General features: G+C 40.1%; 1 protein-coding gene across 9 annotated transcripts in view; it reads right to left on the bottom strand.

Moving 5' to 3' along the window:
- The window catches only part of LOC117902929 (calcium-dependent secretion activator), a 52,782-nt gene that overhangs the window by 25,131 nt on the left and 6,831 nt on the right, over positions 1-20,820 (bottom strand). For all 9 annotated transcript variants that reach the window (XM_034814523.1, XM_034814525.1, XM_034814524.1 and 6 more), the window contains 15 exons: positions 16,016-16,136; positions 9,688-9,855; positions 8,158-8,333; positions 7,784-8,015; positions 7,475-7,725; positions 7,371-7,385; positions 6,306-6,536; positions 6,102-6,246; positions 5,931-6,037; positions 5,695-5,870; positions 5,425-5,631; positions 2,767-2,903; positions 2,509-2,696; positions 2,167-2,456; positions 1,991-2,103 (listed from right to left, as the gene is read on the bottom strand). In XM_034814523.1, coding sequence (XP_034670414.1) covers positions 1,991-2,103; positions 2,167-2,456; positions 2,509-2,696; positions 2,767-2,903; positions 5,425-5,631; positions 5,695-5,870; positions 5,931-6,037; positions 6,102-6,246; positions 6,306-6,536; positions 7,371-7,385; positions 7,475-7,725; positions 7,784-8,015; positions 8,158-8,333; positions 9,688-9,855; positions 16,016-16,136 — 2,557 coding nt within the window. The remainder of the gene's footprint in view (positions 1-1,990; positions 2,104-2,166; positions 2,457-2,508; positions 2,697-2,766; positions 2,904-5,424; positions 5,632-5,694; positions 5,871-5,930; positions 6,038-6,101; positions 6,247-6,305; positions 6,537-7,370; positions 7,386-7,474; positions 7,726-7,783; positions 8,016-8,157; positions 8,334-9,687; positions 9,856-16,015; positions 16,137-20,820) is intronic.

A 20,820-nucleotide genomic window follows, 5' to 3' on the forward strand; every position in this document is an offset into this window, starting at 1 on the left:
ACTAGTTTTAAGATATTTTCTTTGTATATTTGGTAGGTATGCGAAAAAGAAATACAGTATTATGCCCTTTCCCACCGGATTTCATTATTTATTTTTCGATTCGGTCGACCGAAAATTTAGCGCATCTGAAAACGACGCAAATGAAGTCCACAAAAGAAGCGGAAGCGGCTGTGGACTGAGAGAATAGCTGTCCCACAGATGAGAAATATATAGTTGACAATTATTCCTGGAGTGCAAAGTGTGGATGGATGACAAAACTTTGCGAAAAACAAAGAAATGAGAATTTTCAGCGTGTCTAGAAGATAGCAGTTGAGGCAAGACAATGTCTTTTACAAATCCGTTAAAAGGTCATGGGAAAATCACTTGATCGTCATAGTACAATTTTGTCCTTTTTAAATTGGAACAACAATTTTCACTGTTTACAAAACACAGCTACATCTTCAGAGAGACCATGCACGTTATAGCTGCCATGTTCACCCTGTTAAAAAACACAGCTGAGTCATAATAGTGATTATGAACGTTTCAAGTGCCATGGTCACCATGTTTTAGGTACGTTCCACACAAACGAAATAGAAACGAAATATAGAAAATTCCCGACAGGAATTTTTCACAGTGGTAGAGACAGGCCTGCATATAAAAATGCATAAAAAGTTTGTCTTGTTCCTTTAGAAAAAATCGCGTCGGATAGAGTATTTATAGCCAGAATGATGCAATAATTTGGCTGTAGCTACCCCATCCCCCTGCAGCAGCTCTACATATTCTTACTCATTTTCTCTCGCTTGTAAACTCTGCCTCTGGTAGAGTGTGGCTCTGGGAAAGAGGGGCGAGGTGACAGATATAGAAGATGTAAAATTAAAAAAAATCAAAATCATACATAAACTCATACATACACACATTTGAGTACCGGGTATAAAAGTCCTCGTTTTTTTATAAGTCCAAATATGCTAAGCAAAATGTTAACAAAATCCAGAATGATTTGCTAATTGTTTTGAAGGTTTTATGGCTGGTTTTATTTGAGCAGCAAAACCTGGCGAACGAGTTCAAATAGATAGAGATAGTGTGAGTGTGAACATACTACAATTTTGTGAGTCCTAATTACAAGAGAAATGCGTTAGTCGAAATCAACAATAAATATTGTGGGACCATCCAGTTTCGCTGTAGCGATTAAATAAAAAAATAATAATAATAATTGACACCTTCTGAGAAAGTGCTTTCAACCGATGCTGTGGATAAAACATGTCCCCAATGTCATGCGCTGCAGTTCAAACATCAGTCAGATGATAGGACATGTGCAACTTCCTGAAATTGACATCCCGTCATAACCATTCAAAGGGAAGCTCATCGACACGGATCCAAATTCATACCTATAGTATATATATTTACGATCCAAAACTATTTTTAAAACATTGGCGAAGGAGACGGAGCTAAAGCAGAGTGTTGGTGTGAGAAGATAATGTAGTAGATGAAAAATGTTGGAAAAAATTAAAAATTCGGCAAAAATCAAATGGTCACGTATACGTATAAAAATAGTGTTGCGTTTAAACGCGTTAAACGTTTCTCATTGTTTTTTTTTTTTTAATTTTTACATCATCTAAAATTTGTACCATCTATTTTCAAATCAAAAGAATCATTTAAAAAATACAAAAATTTGGAATTGAAATTCATAGATTAATGGTAAACCAAGGACAGGCATGAAACATACATCTTAATACTTTTTTTTACCATTGTTTAAATATTTATAAAGAAAATTATACACGTTTATAAAATTCAAACAACTTTTAGACTGAAGCAGGCGTTCAACATAAAAGATTTAATGATTCGCTCGTTAGTGATTCACAAGTTTACAATTTACACTTAAAAGTATATATTTATGCGTATTTTTATGAAAAAATATAGATGCATTTGTATACCTATCATTAGATAATAAACTAAAGACAGAAGTGAAACAAAGCCAAGCGATGTGTTTAAATTGACAAATAAGACAACTTACTTCTCCATAGTGTTCTTCGTTTTGTTGTAGCAAATCAACGCATAGTTCAGCTAGGTGTATTAAGTCCTCTAGTTTTTTTGGTGGCGGTACGATAATTTCTCCACGCAAATCATCTGAGGGTTGATATTTTATAAGTACATAAGTATGAATAAATTCATGTACATGCATATACACACCTTCAATTTTTGCTTTATTGGAGAGTCGTGTGTAATTTACAAGGGCAGCTGTCTCTAAGCTTTTTTTAATCATTTGTCGAACCTCTTCCGGTGGAACAGGAGTGACTATATCTTTCATCAATACTCTCTCTAACAAGGATAGTGTTGCTTTTAATGCACCTTCGGGACGTCCAAAAGGAAAGCAATATCTAAAATTGGTTATTTGAAACTCTAGTAACTGACGCAGGCGTTCTTTGATCTCGGCAAACTTCTCCTTCTCTTCATGGGTTATGCTTCCCACTCCATCAGGTCTACAAAAATGTTTGAAATTGTATTTAATTACAAGCGACGAAGCAATCTTACCTATTGCCGTGAACGTGACTAGCGCAGAACGCAAAAGAATAGTGAATTAGCGTCGGATCTATCATATGCTGTTTTTCAGCACGATCCAATAGGTCAGAAAGATAACATAAGTGTCTATAGCATCCCCGAACACCATAACGTGCGCAATATTCATCTAAAACAAAAACTTGACCAGGACTAAACCATCCCTGCACAGATACTTGTATTTGTTAGAAAAATATTCCATAAATAAAAAAAATCGACAGTTAATCTACTTACCAGAGATGCGTACGGATCGTTAAGCCTATACTCGAGGGTTAAATTTTGTAAAGTTTTAAAAAGCGTAGCATGATCATATGTGCATGGATCAGCACTTATATAATCCTCCATGCCATGCTTTCGAGCTTTATCAGCATCTAAATTTACGAAAAACAAATTAAAGAAAACAAATTGCGCTTAAGTTATTTATCGCTTATTCAAGGGTACTCGGCAAAATGTACAAGTAAGGAAAACTATTTCAATGCTTTTTATACCTTTGCATCTCAATTTTTTCTATATTAGTTACACCCAGCGATCAAATAAAGGTCCCTCAAAAATTGCATGAAGTTGTTCCATCTCTAGTCACTTGTTTTCTCAAATGCAAATATAATACGCTTAATATCATAGTCATAAACTTAACGAAGAGAAACGATGTGAGTCGAGCTGGAAAGCAATATTAAAAATCAGACTAGTACTCGAATGCGAAACGAAGGAACGAAGCGGATGTAATTTCTCTACGTTGTCGTTGTCGATCATTTTCTCTGTCAACTGTTACCAAATGTCCTCGCGCACATTTTTGGTTATGCTTATGACCAAGGTTATGAGCTTGATTAATTCGTTCGCCTGTTGTTTGTACTCTATTTCGATATTGATCCAATTCACAAAAAACTTGAAAACATATAGTAAGATAATAATAAGATAAAACACATACCCCTGTGAGAGGACAAAACATACTGACAAATAAAGCAAAAAGTGTACTGTCTTGATCCAAAATCACAGAAACCGGGATTAAAATTTAAAAAAAAATACTTTAAGACATTCTCTTGAATGTACGAAAACATTTCTAGATCTGTGCCGATGAACAGATTGTTGAATAGTTGTGTCTCAATTTTAGGTAGTTGCTTTTTTCTTGATTTCATGGGTAATTTCATTGGTAATGTTGATCATTTTCTTTGACAGTGTCAATTGTGAGCAGTCGCGGTTGTCTCCGTTCCAATTGTGTATGTTGATTCTGTTCATTTCGCAAATCTTGTGATTGATATTCAAGCAATCGCGAAACATACATGTACATTTTCGTTATCTTCTTCCAATCTCTTCCTCTTCTGATCTATTATTTTGCATGTTGGTTTGCATTGTCCTTTGATTTTGAATGTGGAATTTATTGTTGACCATTCGCCGCAGTATTATTTCCTATTTCTGTTGCATCTACCGGAAATTGAGACACGACCGGAACCATTCAACAGCTTGCTTATCGGCACGGACCCAGATTCAAACGTCTTGCTGAAGTCCATTCATTTGACTCATATTTATATTTGAACGCGTGATAATGAAACCACTGTCCAAAGCTATATGGCTCGTATTAGAATTCTAGACGAAGGAAGGAAATGCTCTATGTATTTGTCGGAGCAGGACTTTTTGGGAAAGGGAAAGGCTGCAAAATTTTGTGGCTCTAGCGTTTAAGGTCTCTGAGATCCAGGCGCTCAACAAGACGGACGGATTGACGGACAGACGGACGGGCAAGCAGACATGGCTCAATCGACTCGGCTATTGATGCTGATCAAGAATATATATACCTTATGGGGTCGGAAACGTTTCCTTCTGTGCATACATATATCCACTTTGTGCACAAATACAATATAACCTAATTATTCTTCGAGTAACGGGTATAATTAGCCCCACCCCCTTCCGCAACCATAAAGGGCGAAAATCTACCACAGCCACAATTTTAAAGATAAATGAAAACTAAAAACGCCATTCCGTAGGGTATGACTATATCTATCAGATCACTGAATTGGGATCGTTATTATAGCCAGAATGAAGAAATTAATTTCGAGTGGCTAAACCCACCCCATCCCGCAGCTTTTTTTGCAGTGCACTCTACACTATGCTTCCCGCAGTGTGTGGCTGTAGGGGAGGGGGGCGAGCTAAAAGAGCGTGTTGGCGTGAGAAGTGATGTAGATGTAGATGTTGATGAAATATGTAGAACAAATTTTAAAACCGTTAAGGTACAGATGTTCTACTGAGTATCGGGTATAAAAGTTGTGACGCGTAAGAAACGTCTCACACGTCCCTTCTCGATTTTTTTTGTGGGTTGGTCGCACAATTTTAGTTCGGCCTCACCATAGATTTTAATATGATTTGGATTTTTATGAGCGATACCTTGAACGACGCCGAATGAATGCACCTACATATGTACGTATAGAACAAAAACCCAGGATATCTTGTTTTTTCGACTTTTTCTGAGGTTTTAAAGTCAAAATTTCGTTAAAAATACCGCACAAAAATCATTGTTTTTGCATTTGTAAGTCTTATATTTCCCTTACTGTAAACTAAAACAGCTACATACATACATATGTACGTGTTTGGGTCCAATTTTTAGGTGCATCAAACAGCTTTTAAAAATGGTAATTTTCTTTAAAACAAAATCTAAGATACTAAAGTACAAAATCGAACCTGTACCTCTAAAGAAGCTTTAACAAAAAATAATAGTTTTTAAAAATTTGTAAATCAAAGTTCTGCTATAGAAAAAAAACCATAATTCGTTAATAAATGCTTAAGCCCCAAATCTATCAGAAAAAGTCGGTTTGGTTCCTTGAGGAAAAAAGAGGTCGATTTTGTCGAGTAGTAAATAATTTAGGAAAAATAGTTAAACATGATTAAAATAGTTGTAATACATACCGCCTTGTATTTTCGACATAGCTGAGTTTTTATCCTGAGTAATTGGTGGCGTAGGCTTATGAGATTGCCCGGTGGCTCTGTACATTGCCATTACCCACAGGCTACACTCGTTTTCATCATCGCAGGCAAATGAGATACTATCGCCCTCGCGAACAGCGTTAAAGAAATAACGACCACCATTTAAATCGATGCCGAACATAAGATTTGCTATGTAAAAATAAAGAAAAGTCTTATTTTCTTGTACATTCTGGAATTATAAATAAAATATACCGCTAGCTGCCTCGATGTAATCTACCGTATATCCATCAAGCTGCATCATCTCAGAGGGCTCTGATTTCTTCTCTTTGTAACTACACATTGCAAATGTGTACTGCGAAACTTGAACTAATACGAAGTAGCGACGTTTCCACTTTTTCCAAACAGATTTTCCAATTGCATAAAGATGCCTGAGTGTAAAAACGTATTTCAAATCGAAATATAAATCATAACAATTAGGTCTAACATACCCACAGTGTTTCATATTTAATGGTTTATCGAGTCTACATGCTATTTTAATACGTATATCTTGATCTGGCAAGTTCTTCGGTATAATCATACGGTGCCATTCTGGGGACTAGTTACAAAAATAAACTGTTTCATTTAAGATTCTTGGTAATGTATGTTTATACAACGCTTACTTTGGATGACAATGGTGTAGGTCTCAGGGTTACTTTTCCTAATTCTTTATCCTCCAACGCCAACATACCAGGGTTTTCTGTGTAAAGCTTCACCTTCACAACAGGTAATGGGTGTGTAGTAGTAAAATCGCCTTGAGTGTCCCACCTATTTCCAAAGAATATTATATCAATTCACCTTATCTCACACATTCACCCTTTTCTCACATTGGTTTTGATGCCTCTGCTTGATCCGTTTGAAGCTTTTCGCCATTCTCAACTTCCATCGTGCAATAAACAATACGATTAGGAGCTAGCGATTTAAGACCCTTAACCTCCATTACAATGACTTCTAGTTGAAATGTAAGTACAACATCCAACTTTGTTAATTGAGTAGAACCATCCTCTGAGTCGCCCTCCAGTTTAGACAGGGAGCCATGGGAGCGCAATATAAGTTTCCTTTTTTTTATTTTATAAATTTTGGAAAAATACATATATGAAACAACAAGATTTGGCCTCTTTTAAATTTAGGTATTAACCTAATAAATGAAATGGTTTGACTTAATTTATGTTAAGAATTATATTATGGGGGTTAGTAGTTTATAACTAAAAGAACTACTACAAGACAGCGGTATACTAAATTTTAGCAAATGTGTGTAAAGGATGAAGAAAGTTTCTCTTTGTAAAGATATTTTATGCTCCTGATCAGAATTAATAACTAAGTTCACAAAGCTATGTCTGCACGTTTAACGACTCTCTAAGATCACAGACGCAAAGACAGTGCATCTTTTCCAGCCCGCCATCGTACATTTGTAACAGTTTGATATCACATGTATATATATATATACATATGTTATAAGCATACGTATACGTATACGTTACGCATACGTATACGTATACGTTACGCATACGTATACGTTACGCATACAGTAACGTTTCTTCTGCGCGTTAAGCACGTCCATTCGACCGCAAAACTAACTTATTCCTAAACTCTTTGAGTACCTTTGAGTATCTTATGAATTACCTCGTAGAAAACATTTCTCGGTCGAAGATTACATTTTTACCCACAAATTCTTTTAAATATAACATCGTCTCACTTGCACTTAAGCAACAACAAACGAGTAGGAACGTAGTGAGACGCATCATTACTTTTATACCCGGTACTCAGTCAGTGTATACACATATTAAAAATATGTCAAAGCATAAGTTCAACTTTAAATATTCGGTTAATGTATGTATACCTTAAACTTGTATAAGTTATTACTTCAAATTTATTTGTAATGGAAAACTTACAAAAATGACGGTGTACTGTAACACAATACGTGGAAGAGCAAGAAAAAATATAAAAATTGTAATATAAATATAAGATTGTAAAATTAAATTTTAAATATAATTACCTATGGTTATAGCGTTTCAGCTTTTGTAGTCCATATTTACTGTCCATATTGCCTTTCGATACTGGAAGAGACTCAAGATTTGCCATTAAAAGATTTATAGATGACTTTAGTTCCTCAATATAAAGAGACTCCATTTCTTTAAGAACAAATTTTGGCATAAGTTTACGATTTTTTTCCATTTCTCCAACCCGTTGCATTCGTCCATCCAATTCCCGTCGTATTGCTGCTGCTTGTTCATCCGCCGAGTCCAACTAGATTTTTTGTAAAATGTTATAAGTTTTGATTTTGTGAAAGTGAATTACAACATACCATCAAGGCGTTAAACAGAATCTGATGCTCAAATTTTTTCACAGACAATATTTGCTGAAACATGTCATATAACTGCTCCTTAGAAAGAATCAACTCGCTGTTTAGTGACTGCTGCATGCGTGACGGCCTTTTCGAATCCTCTTCGCCACTTCCTTTTAATATAATATCGAATTTCGCCATCCAAGAAGTTAAAACTGTTTCTTTGCTAAGCCCATCTATCTCCGGTAAAGATCTTAATATGGAAAGAATATTTTAATTTTAACTTTAATACAGTGTTTGGTAACACGAAAACAAGCTTCATTTTTTAAATTATTATCATTATCATTATCATGAAAATGTAAACTGCTTAAGCCAAATGTGTATTGTATGTATACCTCACACGTTTTTCAATATTATTTCGAAAAACTTCTCGAAAATCGTGTTGCGAAGACGCTCCGGATTGAACCATTTTTAGAACACGCTCCGACTTTAAAAACACATCATGGTAACTCTGCACAGCGTTTTGAAATGCCTCATCAGCCATTATTTGTGTTTCTCCCTTAAGAAATGCCTGAAAGGTTTAAAAAAAAAAATATGTTTGTACAATTTATATATATATAACGAGAAGGGACGTGTGAGACGCTTCTTATGCGTCACATCTTCTATATTCGGTACTCAGTAGTACATCTGTACCGTAGTTTTTATACCCGGTACTCGAAGAGTAAATAGGGTATATTGTATTTGTGCACAAAGTGAATGTACGTAACGCACAGAAGGAAACGTTTCCGACCCCATAAAGTATATATATTCTTGATCAGCATCAATAGCCGAGTCGACTGAGCCATGTCTGTCTGTCCGTCCGTCCGTCTGTCCGTCTTGTTTGTCGGCTAGTTCTCAGAGACTATAAGAGCTAGAGCCACCAAATGTTGGCTCCAGACTGCTGTATGCTCACACTGAAACCAGTGTATTTCAAAAATGAGCCACGCCCCTTTCCGCCTCCTCAAAAGGGCGAAAACCTCCTCAATTTTGAAGATAACAGAAAACTAAAAACGCCATTCCGTAGGGAATGACCATATCTATCAGATCACAGATCAAATTGGGATCCGATTGGATCATTATTATAGCCACAATGGAGAAATTAATTTTCAGTGGCCAAACCCACCCCGTCCCGCAGCTTATAGCAGCACACTCTGCTTCGCGCAGTTTATGGCCTCTGCCCCTGACACATCTCTGCCGCTGCCTCTGCCGCGACTCTGCCCTGACTCTGCAAAGTGTGTTTCTAGGGGAGGGTGGCGAGCTAAAGGAGCGTGTTGGCGTGAGTAGTGTTGTTGATGTAGATGACAGATGAAGAAAAAATGTAAAATTTGACAAATAACCGCTAAAGTGCAGATGTTCTACTGAGTGCCGGGTATAAAAGTTGTGACGCGTAAGAAGCGTCTCACACGTCCCTTCTCGTTTTTTTTCCAATTTTACATTTTAAATTTTACATTTTTCTACATCTGTCATCTGCTTCTACATCTACATCACTTCTCCCGCCAACACGCTCTTTTAGCTCGTACCCCGACAGGACAGAAATGTCTGGGACAAAACAGACAGACAATTTTGGAAAATCCCACCTGTGATCGATTAAAGTGATTTTGTATTTTTAGTAGGCAAAGAAGAATTTGTGCTTATACGGTCACATCAAAATTCAGTAAGCTACAAGCTTACCAATTTAACCGCAGAAAATAATGCTCAATCAGCACACGAAATTCACTTTTATTCTTCAAATTTCGGGAAAGCCTGTTTTCAATGGCTGTAAGCCAAAAATATATGTCTACACATACATATGCAAGAAATTCATAAGGTTTTCAAAACGGACTTATGGAACAGCCCTCATATTTAAAAAAACTGTAGATTAAATCGTATGTAAAAATGTGCCTTACCTGAAAACGTTGTGTAATTATCTCTAATTGTTGCTTCATAATTTTTGGTTGTCGTTTTGTCATATCCGTGGGCTGTTTTGCATTAAACGGATATGAAATACATCGCGATATAAATACGTATAGCTGAATTCGGCGTTTGCGTTCTTCCTCCTCGCGTTCATGTTTATCCTAATAAAATAATCATTTCATGGTAATTAGATACTGCGGTCTTTTTGTAAGTAGTTAGTAGATAAATCTACCCAACACGATTTTTCCTCAAGGAACCAAACACACTTTTCATGAAAGATATGGGGCTTAGAAATGGTCTGCTGACAATTTGTTTTTTTCTATGGCAGAACGTTTTTTTGAGAAATTATTAAAATCTGTTCTTTAAATCTTATATGAAGTTTGTTTATCTGAAAGCTGATTGATGTCGCTAAAGGTAGACCCAAACGCTTTGTGGTACCGCCTGGGAAATATTCAGCAGTGAAATGAAAAAGGTTGATTTTTGTGCTTTTTTTGACGAAATTTTGTCTTTAAAAACTGAGGAAAAGTCGAAAAAAAATAAATCCTTGATATTTTTATACCCGGTACTCGAAGAGTAAATAGGGTATATTGTATTTGTGCGAATAACGGTTGTATGTAACGCACAGAAGGAAACGTTTCCGACCCCATAAAGTATATATATTCTTGATCAGCATCAATAGCCGAGTCTATGTCTGTCTGTCTGTCTGTCTGTCTGTCTGTCTGTCTGTCTGTCCGTCTGTCCGTCCTGATGAGCATCTAGTACTCAGAGACTATAAGAGCTAGAGCCACCAAATTTTGCATCCAGACTTCTGTTTGCTCACACTGTTCCAAGTGTATTTCAAAAATGAGCCACGCCCCCTTCCGCCTCCGCAAAAGGGCGAAAACCTCCCAAATCCACAATTTTGAAGATAGCATTCCGTAGGGAATGACCATATCTATCAGATCACCAAATTAGGATACGATTGGAGCATTATTATGGCCACAATGAAGAAATTAATTTGCAGTGGTTAAACCCACCCCGTCCCGCAGCACTCACACTCTGCTTCGCGCTGTTTATGGCCTCTGCCCCTGACACGTCTCTGCCTCTGACTCTGCCTCTGCCGCGACTCTGCAGTGTGTGTCTATAGGGGAGGTTCCTTTATGGGTTCGGAAACGTTTCCGTAGGGAATGACCAGATCTATCAGATCACCAAATTGGGATCCGATTTGATCATTATTATGGCTACAATGAAGAAATTAATTTGCAGTGGCTATAATATTTGTTTTTTGCACATTCTCTCATTCACACTCTGCCTCTGACACGTCTCTGCCTCTGCCGCGTCTCTGCCCTGACTCTGCAGTGTGTTGCTCTAGGGGAGGGTGGCGAGCTAAAGGAGCGTGTTGACGTGAGCAGGGTTGTTGATGTAGATGACAGATGAAGAAAAAATTTTAAATTTTGACCAAACACCGCTAAGGTGCAGATGTAGTACTGAGTGCCGTCCCTTCTCGTTTCATTATACAATTCCGATCTTCTAAATACAGTAGCATTCACAGAAATACTTTAATAAACATTAAACGCTTCCAATGCTCTTTAAAGTCGGTTATGGTAGTCCAAATTTCGGATGGTGCTCAGGGTCTAACTTTAAAAAACTGCAATCAAAACAACGCGGAACGTTGTGAGTCGCGTTCAACAGCGACTTTACATGTATTCATCTCTCATCTACATCACTTCGCACACCAACACGCATTCTACGTAAGAGGGAGAATACAGCTGCTGGGATAGCGGGTTTACAGCCTGAACCTCGTCGTAGGCTAGTATTCTCTCTGCCACCTATAAAATTGCCAACGTTTAGCAGAGGATACTGACTTAGACTGACTTGTACTCAATTTTCACCACCATCATTGACAGTCATTCCGACTGTTGGTTCGCTAAGAATATCGGTAAGCAACTACAATGCCGCATTGGATTTGTTGGAACAGATATTTTTTTTTTACACTACACGACACGATTTTGCCGCTTCGATCCAGACCAACTTTTTCTGATATGGTATGGTATGATATGGTTTGATGTTATGAAAGATGTATGAATGGATTGATGATAATTTTTCTTCTTTTTTCACACAACCTGAGTGTCTTACATCTGATGGTTGTAATGAAATTAGCTATTCTATAAAGCTGATGAATGCATCTATAAAGTATATACATATACAGACATACATATGTATATGGAAAATATAAATAATATTATGCTTTGATATGCAAACATTTGGATTTTAAAACTCCGAAAAAGTAAACGTCACTTACGCGTCACAACTTTTATACCCGGCACTCAGTACTACATCTGCACCTTAGCGGTTATTTGTCAAATTTCACATTTTTTCTTCTTCTGTCATCTACCTTAACAACACTACTCACGCCAACACGCTCCTTTAGCTCGCCACCCTCCCCTAGAACCACACACTACAGAGTAAGGGCAGAGACTTGTCAGAGGCAGAGGCCACAAACTGCGCGAAGCAGAGTGTGAACGAGAGAATGTGTAAAAAAAACAAATATAAGTTGCGGGACAAGGTGGGTTTAGCCACTGCAAATTAATGGCAAATTGTGGCCATAATAATGATCCAATCGGATCCCAATTTGGTGATCTGATAGATATGATCATTCCCTACGGGATGGCGTTTTTAGTTTTCTTTTATCTTCAAAATTGTAGGTTTGGGAGGCTTTCGCCTTTTTACGGTGGCGGAAGGGGGCGGGGCTAATTTTTGAAATACACTGGTTTCAGTGCATACAGCAGTCTGGAGCCAAAATTTGGTGGCTTTAGCTCTTATAGTCTCTGAGAACTAGCCGACAAACAAGACGGACGGACGGACAGACAGACAAGGCTCAATCGACTCGGCTATTGATGCTGATCAAGAATATACATACTTTATGGGGTCGGAAACGTTTCCTTCTGTGCGTTACATACAACCGTTATTCGCAAAAATACAATATACCCTATTTACTCTTCGAGTACCGGGTATAAAAACCTTAAACGACGCCCAATTAATGCACCTGTAGTACATAAAAAACGAAAAGGGACGTGTCAGACGCTTCTTACGCTTCACAACTTTTATAACCGGTACTCAGTACATCTGTACCTAAGCGGCTATTTTAAAATTTTACAGTCCTTCCCTCCGGAATGGCGTTTTTAGTTTTCTTTTATCTTCATAATTGTGGCTGTGGGAATTTTACCTTGTGGGGGCGGGGCTCATTTTAGAAGTACACTTGTACCAGTAATTTGTGAGCATACAGAAGTCTGGGAGCAAAATTTGGTGGCTCTAGCTTTTATACAGACGGACAGACGGACGGACAGACAGACATGGCTATATCGACTCGGCTATTGATGCTGATCAAGAATATATATACTCTATGGGGTCGGAAACGTTTCCTTCTGTGCGTTACATACATCAGTTATTCCCCATAAATACAATATACCCTATTTACTTTTCGAGTACCGGGTATAAATACTGGACACAGGGTTTAATTTTTTCTGAGCTCTTTAAGTCTTTTGACTTAAAAATCTTTTGACTTTTTCGTGAAAAAATACCTCACAAAAATCAAAATTTCAAACCTTAATATTTTTCAAACGGTAAGCTAAAACCACAAAGTGTTTGGGTATACATTATAGATGCATTTATCGAACCCAATCAGCATTTTTATTAAATAAATCAGCAGCTTAAAAAATACGCCTAATAGTTTAACAATTAGAATAGATGTTCGTAGCAACCGCTGTCAGCAAGCTCTTTGCGCTAGGCGTCGCTCTGAAATCTAATGCATACGCTCGCTCTTAGTTTATCTCGTTCGCTCACGACTACACGGCATGTCGATATTACGAACTCGCGATTTAATTAAATTTATGGATTTAATTCAAGCGGTCGGAATCCAGAATGAAGAAATTAATTTGCAGTGGAAAAACCCACCCTATCCAGCAGCTTGTTTTTATTTTTTGCACATTCACACTCTGCTTCGTGTGGTGTGAGGTTCTACGGGAGAAGTGATAATGTAGATGACAGATTTAAAAAAAATGTTTAAAATTTAAAATTTGAAAAAACCGTCTCTCAACCTTTCTCGTTTTTTTTTTTGTTTTCGTCATCTGTGCCGGTGCAGCGCATATACATCTTCACTGATTTCGCCGTTGCAGCTCTCTGCCTTCATTCGCTGCTCGCAGCGTTAGCGTTAGATTTGCCGATCAGAACCCGGCCGTGCCTACCAATCAAAGCACCATACTTTATGCCATCGTCCGTATCTACTGAGCCTACTCAGTCAATGGATCAATCTGCCGTTGTTAGCCCCAGCTTTGTCTAACCTATCTCGATGGTAGCAGTTTCTCCAGTCTTCTCATATCTCGTCTGATGTAGTGCTTCTAGAATCAGATGTTGTGATAATCACGGATCTGGCTGTCCTGTTTGTACAATGTCGAGCTCTCTTGGATTCTGGTTTCTAAGTACATTTCGTCACTTCTCGTTTGGTAGAGCAGCTATAACTTCGCAAACAAAATCGCTGGCTGCGGTTTTTGGCATTGGAGACGTTCAGTTCCTCAACAGAAATATACTCAGTTAACTTCGTCCTAAAAGCTCGCGAATCTTGGAGCGTACAGTCGAATATTCAGCTTGCTGATCCCTCATCGGACCAGATCTGTTTTTCAAATTGCTGTGCGTTATCCAAATCCATTTAGCTTCGGGATAGTTCTTCAGAGCTTCGGAAGATGTGGAGAAGCAAGATGGACTGAGATGAGAGCTTGCCGCAGGCTTTAGAGCGAAGTGCATGCGTTTCGGGATGCCAGTCTCGCTGCGAATGATACATGTCTACTTTGTTCGAAATCTCGTCTGGCACCTCGGAACACGATAGACATTCACAAGCTTGAGCTCTTCTTGCTCATTTTGTTAGCGAAGTTTAGAATATGAAGGCACTTGATTTTATATTTCATTACCGGTTGGTTTCATCGGTTGTGCTCTCATGGTTGAAGGTTTAACGTATTCGTTGTCAATAGAGTTGCAGCTGACGCAAGATATGGAATGACATTAATTCCCGACCGCGCAGAATCCGGCTGACATAATCTCCAAGGGAACCTCTCCGCAGGAACTCTTGCAGTCGTCTCTGTGGATGGAAGGACTGTCATTTCTAGACCTGGAGAAGGACGATTGGCCTAGATCGTGTTTGTCGAAGAGATCTTCCAGAAGTTCGACAGAAGGCTCTGCTCATCTCTGGACATTTCGCGTACATTCAAGTACTTCAACTCGATTGCTACGGTGCAGCCAATTTTTGGTTATATTTTTAAGTTTGTCAAAGGTGTGTGTGTCACCAAAACTTACACTCGAGGATATTCGTGGTGGAACCCACTTACTGCTTCGTATCGTTCAAATAGTGTTTCCCGAGTATAAGGCTTTCACTAATGGAAAGAAAATTGGGTTTTCAAGCATCATTGCATTGTTATCTCCTGTTCTGGACTCGGTTGGACTACTTCGCATAGGTGGAAGACTTCAGCACATAACGCACATATAGGCTGCTGTCAAAATGATTAAGCGGCATCTGTATAGTTCAGTCAGAAAGGGCATCCTTGGTTTCGATGAGCTGCGGACCTTGGTGTGGAATATTTATGTTTCCAATTAATAAATGATGTTTTTCTGATAAGCTATATCTTAAACGACGCCAAATTAACGCACCTGTACACAAACAACGAGAAGGTCATAGCTTTTATACCCGGTACTCAGTACAACATCTGCACCTTAGTGGTTTTTTTCCAATTTTACATTTACATTTTTTCTGCAGTGTCATCTACATCACTTTTCACGCCAAGCTGCGGGACAGGGTGGGTTTAGCCACTGGAAAATAATTTCTTCATTGTGGCTATATTAATGATATGGTTAAAGATATGGTCCTTCCCTACGGAATGGAAACGTTTCCTTCTGTGCGGTACATACATCCAATTGTCCCCACAAATACAATATACCCTATTTCCTCTTCGAGTACCGGGTATAAAAACCAAGTGTTTGGGCCACATCTTTAGCTGCATCAAATTGCTTTTTAGAATGGCAATGTTCTTAACAACCAAATCAAAGATACTTAAGTTGTCTACGAAATTGAACCGCTAACCCTAAAAAAGCCTTAGCCAAAAATACCAGTTTTTAACAATTCTTGAAAAAAAATGTTTTGACATAGACTATCAGAAAGTGTTGGTTTGCTCCCTTGACGAAAAAAAGGTAGATTTTTTCAAGTAGTGTTATTAAAACACTAAACAATTATATTAATCGCAGGAGGAAAACATATTATTATTACTTAATTACTTAATTATGTTCAAATGTACTTACATGTGGGTCCCCTGTTTCAGGCTTCTCGCTGTTAACGGATGGTGATGGTGACAAAGGTCGTGGCAGTGAGTTGGCCCTTGAAGATCCAATACTCTGATTTAATGTTTCTTGCGAAACACCACTAGATGATGATAGCAACAATTGATTATTACTTCGTATTACCTCCTGGAATTGAGGCTCCACTGATGACCGAACACGGTTAATGCTGCTACTGTACAGGTGTGACTGAGTTTTATTCCCAGGTATATAGGATATATCAGTCACACCCCTAACAGCAACAACTTTCTGATCGGTAAAACTTGTGTGCAAGTATGGCTCTTCTATAGTGAACTCTTTATTTGGATTGCATATTTTTTTCTGCTGATGATGGTGATTGTGATAAGAAGAAAAGGTTGCTTGTTGTCTTTGCATATGAGCTGGCGGGCTTAACTGCTGTATTATTATTCTATTTTGTCCATTGATGAGTTGCTTGTAGCTGGATTTACATTCACGAAATGAGCTAACCAACTGACTGTGTCATTCACATTTTAAAATATTTTGGCAATGGTACGTTTCACGCAAACATTATTTCATAACCATCCATGCGTTTATATTTAAAGCCAATTCCGTTTCATTTACTCAAATCAGTTCATGAATATTTTTTTTCACGCAGATAAGATATGTGCGGTGTATAATTAGTTTCATGAATTTAAATATTCAAATCAAATTACGTTGTGCCAATTATGTGTGTTTTAGTTTTTAGGTATACACATGTGCAGTTATTAATTATTTTTAAAATTGTACCCAAAAGAAAAATATTGAAACGAATAAATGTTCATTATTGAAAACAATAAACTTGTGTAGGTAAACTTCGACAGACCGAAGCTTGGAATTTTCTCTCAAATTATATTAAACCTTACATTTAATTTAAATAATTGTTTTTATTATCAATATCGAAGGCAACGTTTTAACTGTGCATAAAATAAACATTTCATTTTTATAGCCTGGAACTCGAAGAGTAAAAGGGGTAGAAGGATGTAACAGACTGAAGGAAACGTTTCCGACCATTTAAGGCATATATATTCTTAATCAGCATCAATAGCCGAGTCGATATAGCCATGTCTGCCTGTCCGTTTCTCCGTCTGTCCATGTGTCTGTCTGTCGGTGCTGTTTGACGCCTCGTTCTCAGAGACTATAAGAGCTAGAGTCAACACATTTGAATACTGATGTAGTATCACACTGAAACAAGTTTGTTTGTTGTTATTTTGCTGTGGCTACCCCCACCCCCTCCAGCAGCTTTGCTTGTGCTTGTTTGTTGTTGCTTACTCTTTCTCTCTCACACACACTGGCTCATGCAGTGTGTGTCTCTGGGGGAGAGTGGCGAGCTAAAAGGGTGTGTTGGCGGGAGAAGTGATGTAGATGACAGAAGTAGAAAAAATGTATAATTCGAGAAAAAAAGCTACGGTTACATACATATGTACATATTTATGTATCACATTAAAGTTACATACATATGCACAAACATATGCTGACTGAGTACCGGGCCCGCAAGGGCGGCCCATATCAACATCCCCAAGCCCCGAGCACAGCCTGGACGAGATCTGCGAGGTCATGGAGGAAGAGGTGCTGCAGGCAGGCAGAGACCTGAACCCCAAGAAGGCACCGGGGCCGGACGCGATTCCTAACCGAGCGACGAAGCTGGCACTAGCGCTGATCCCAAGCGAGGTCTCGGGTCTGTTCAACAGATGCCCATCGAGGTGGAAGAGGCAGCGGCTCTTTTTGCTGTCCAAGCCGGGAAAGCCGCCGGGCGAGGCGTCCTCCTACAGGCCCATCTGCCTCCTGGATACTATAGGGAAGGTTTTCGAGAAGGTGATCGCCACGAGGCTGAGTGCAGCTTTCGAAGCAGCGGGCGGCCTCTCCCCGGAGCAATACGGGTTCAGGAAGGGGAAGTCGACGGTGGACGCCATCTCCAAGGTGGCTAAAACGGCAGAGGAAGCCTGCGCTGGTTCTAGATGGAGAGGAGGGTCCAAATCCTACTGTCTCGTGGTGACACTCGACATAAGGAACGCCTTCAACTCGGCCGATTGGAACCGCACGCTAGAGGCCCTACAGCGGTTCAACATCCCTGGATACCTGCAGAGGATAGCACGTAGCTACTTCAGCGACAGAGTGCTGACGTACGAGACCAGTCTGGGTTCCAGGGCATACGAAGTCTCAGCCAGAGTCCCTCAGGGCTCCGTTTTGGGACCCCGGCTCTGACTACCGATGCCAGCCAACACCAGCATGGTGGGGTTTGCGGACGACGTCGCCATAGTGGTGGTGGCCAAGCCCCTCGCTGCAGTGGAGGAGCGCGCCAACGCGGCCGACCGAGCCGTGGAGTCGTGGCTCACGGTCGCCGGATTGGACCTAGCAGCGCAGAAGACCGAGGTGGTGCTCATATCGAGCCGGAAAGCTGTGGAAACAGCAAGTGTGCAGGTCGGTGGCACCACGATACGCTCGCAGAGGGCAATCAAGTACCTCAGGGTGGTCATCGACACTCGCCTCTCCTTCAAGGAGCACTTGGAGTACGTGCAGAGGAAGGCCAGCGGAACCACAGGAGCGCTCTCGCGAATGTACGTACTTAAGGATCGCGTGCTCGTTCCGGACTGTGTCGGACGAAGCAGCGCTGGTCATCGCCGGGCAAGTCCCACTCAGGGAGCAGATAAGGGAGAGAAAAGAGATTCACACCGCCGCGCAGGGCGGAAGCGATGCAACAAGAGCCGAGTTGAAGGCTGTCGCAAGGAGGAGCAGCATCGGTAGTTGGCAGACCCAGTGGGACGGTTCAACCAAGGGGCGCTGGACATATTCCCTCATCCCGAAGCTGCAAGACTGGCTCGAGAGGAAGCACGGCCAGGTAGATTTTTATTTCACCCAGGCGCTGAGTGGACACGGCTGCTTCCGCAGCTACCTCAAGCGCTTCGGCCACGAGACGGAGGACTGGTGCCTCAGATCCCCGAATAAAGATCAGATTGGATCACGCCTCGTTCTCAGAAACTAGAGCTAGAGTCAACACATTTGAATACTAATGAAATATCACACTGAATCAAGTTTGTTTGTTGTTATCATAAGGATACAAACAAAACTGGGTGACAGACCGCCATTAACTGCCCTCCATGGATTGGAATCGAGCAAAAACATTTCATCGATGCAATCGGTCACAGGTTTTTGATTGGAGGTAACTGGAATGCCAGCCATTGGCTACGGGGAGATAGTTACAATTGCCACTGGTGCAAAGACCCTTGCAACTGGATTACCAACCAGGTAACCTTATGTGCTTAATCACGCTCCGCTTGACTTTACGACACATTTGGAAAGTTTGGTTCACCTGAACGATATCAACACTGGAGAAACGATTGAGACGGCTGTACAGCAAATTCACAAAAAACAAAAACAAAACAAACGAGAAGGGACGTGTGAGACGCTTCTTACGCGTCACAACTTTTATACCCGGCACTCAGTACTACATCTGCACTTTAGCGGTTATTTGTCAAATTTTACATTTTTTCTTCATCTGTCATCTACATCAACAACACTACTCACGCCAACACGCTCCTTTAGCTCGCCACCCTCCCCTAGTAACACACACTGCAGAGGCAGCGGCAGAGGCAGAGGCAGTGACGTGTCAGGGGCCAGGCCATAAACAGCGCGAAGCAGAGTGTGAATGCTGCGGGACGGGGTGGGTTTGGCCACTGAAAATTAATTTCTCCATTGTGGCTATAATAATGATCCAATCGGATCCCAATTTGGTGATCTGATAGATATGGTCATTCCCTACGGAAAGGCGGAGGCGGAAGGGGGCGTGGCTCTTTTTTGAAATACACTTGTAACAGTGTGAGCACACAGAAGTATGGATGCAAAATTTGGTGGCTCTAGCTTTTATGGTCTCTGAGATCCAGGCGCTCAACAAGACGGACGGACAGACGGACGGACGGACAGACGGACAGACAGACATGGCTCAATCGACTCGGCTATTGATGCTGATCAAGAATATATATACTTTATGGGGTCGGAAACGTTTCCTTCTGTGCGTTACATACAACCGTTATCCGCACAAATACAATATACCCTATTTACTCTTCGAGTACCGGGTATAAAAACCCCCGGTAGGCACCAAATATGGGTTAGTGCTAAGAAAAGAGGCTACAGAGCTGTTGTCAGAGAAGAGGAGACTTCGAAGACGCGCATCCAGATTTCAAGACCCCTGGGACAGAGTGCTATGGAACCGCGCTGCTAAGCAACTCAGAAACATCATAAGTGATCTTCAAGACAACTTCTTTAAGCAGAAATTTGAGTCGATGATTACACAGTGGATGATAGGTATACGCTTTGGAAGTGCACTAAATTCCTCAAGAGACAACCATTTAGATAGGTTTCTATCCGGTGTCCTAGCGGCGATCTTGCTAGAAACGGGGAAGAGCAGGTCAATTCGTTTACACTACATCTAGAGGCCAGGCGGAGTTGAGATTGTTGAGGTTATCAAGTCCCATCCAAAAAAGAAGGCTCCTTGCACTGACAGAGTGTGCAAAGCCACATTGAAATAATTGCCTCTTAGGGAAAAACTTTACATGGCGTTAATCTTTAACGCTACGTTCAGGGTGCAGTTCTTCCCTTAGCAGTGGAAGTTGCCTGCAATCCTGATGATCCACGAGCCTGTCTCCTGTCTTCCTTATCCAAGGTGTGGGAGAGGCTAATGGCAAATCGTCTTGGAGATACTATAAAAGAGTGCCGTATATTGCCACTTCATCAATTTGGATTTCGGAAGGTACATGGCCCCGTGGAACATGTCC

Source organism: Drosophila subobscura, chromosome dot (genome assembly GCF_008121235.1).
Source record: "Drosophila subobscura isolate 14011-0131.10 chromosome dot, UCBerk_Dsub_1.0, whole genome shotgun sequence".
NCBI classification, from domain to species: Eukaryota; Metazoa; Arthropoda; class Insecta; order Diptera; family Drosophilidae; genus Drosophila; species Drosophila subobscura.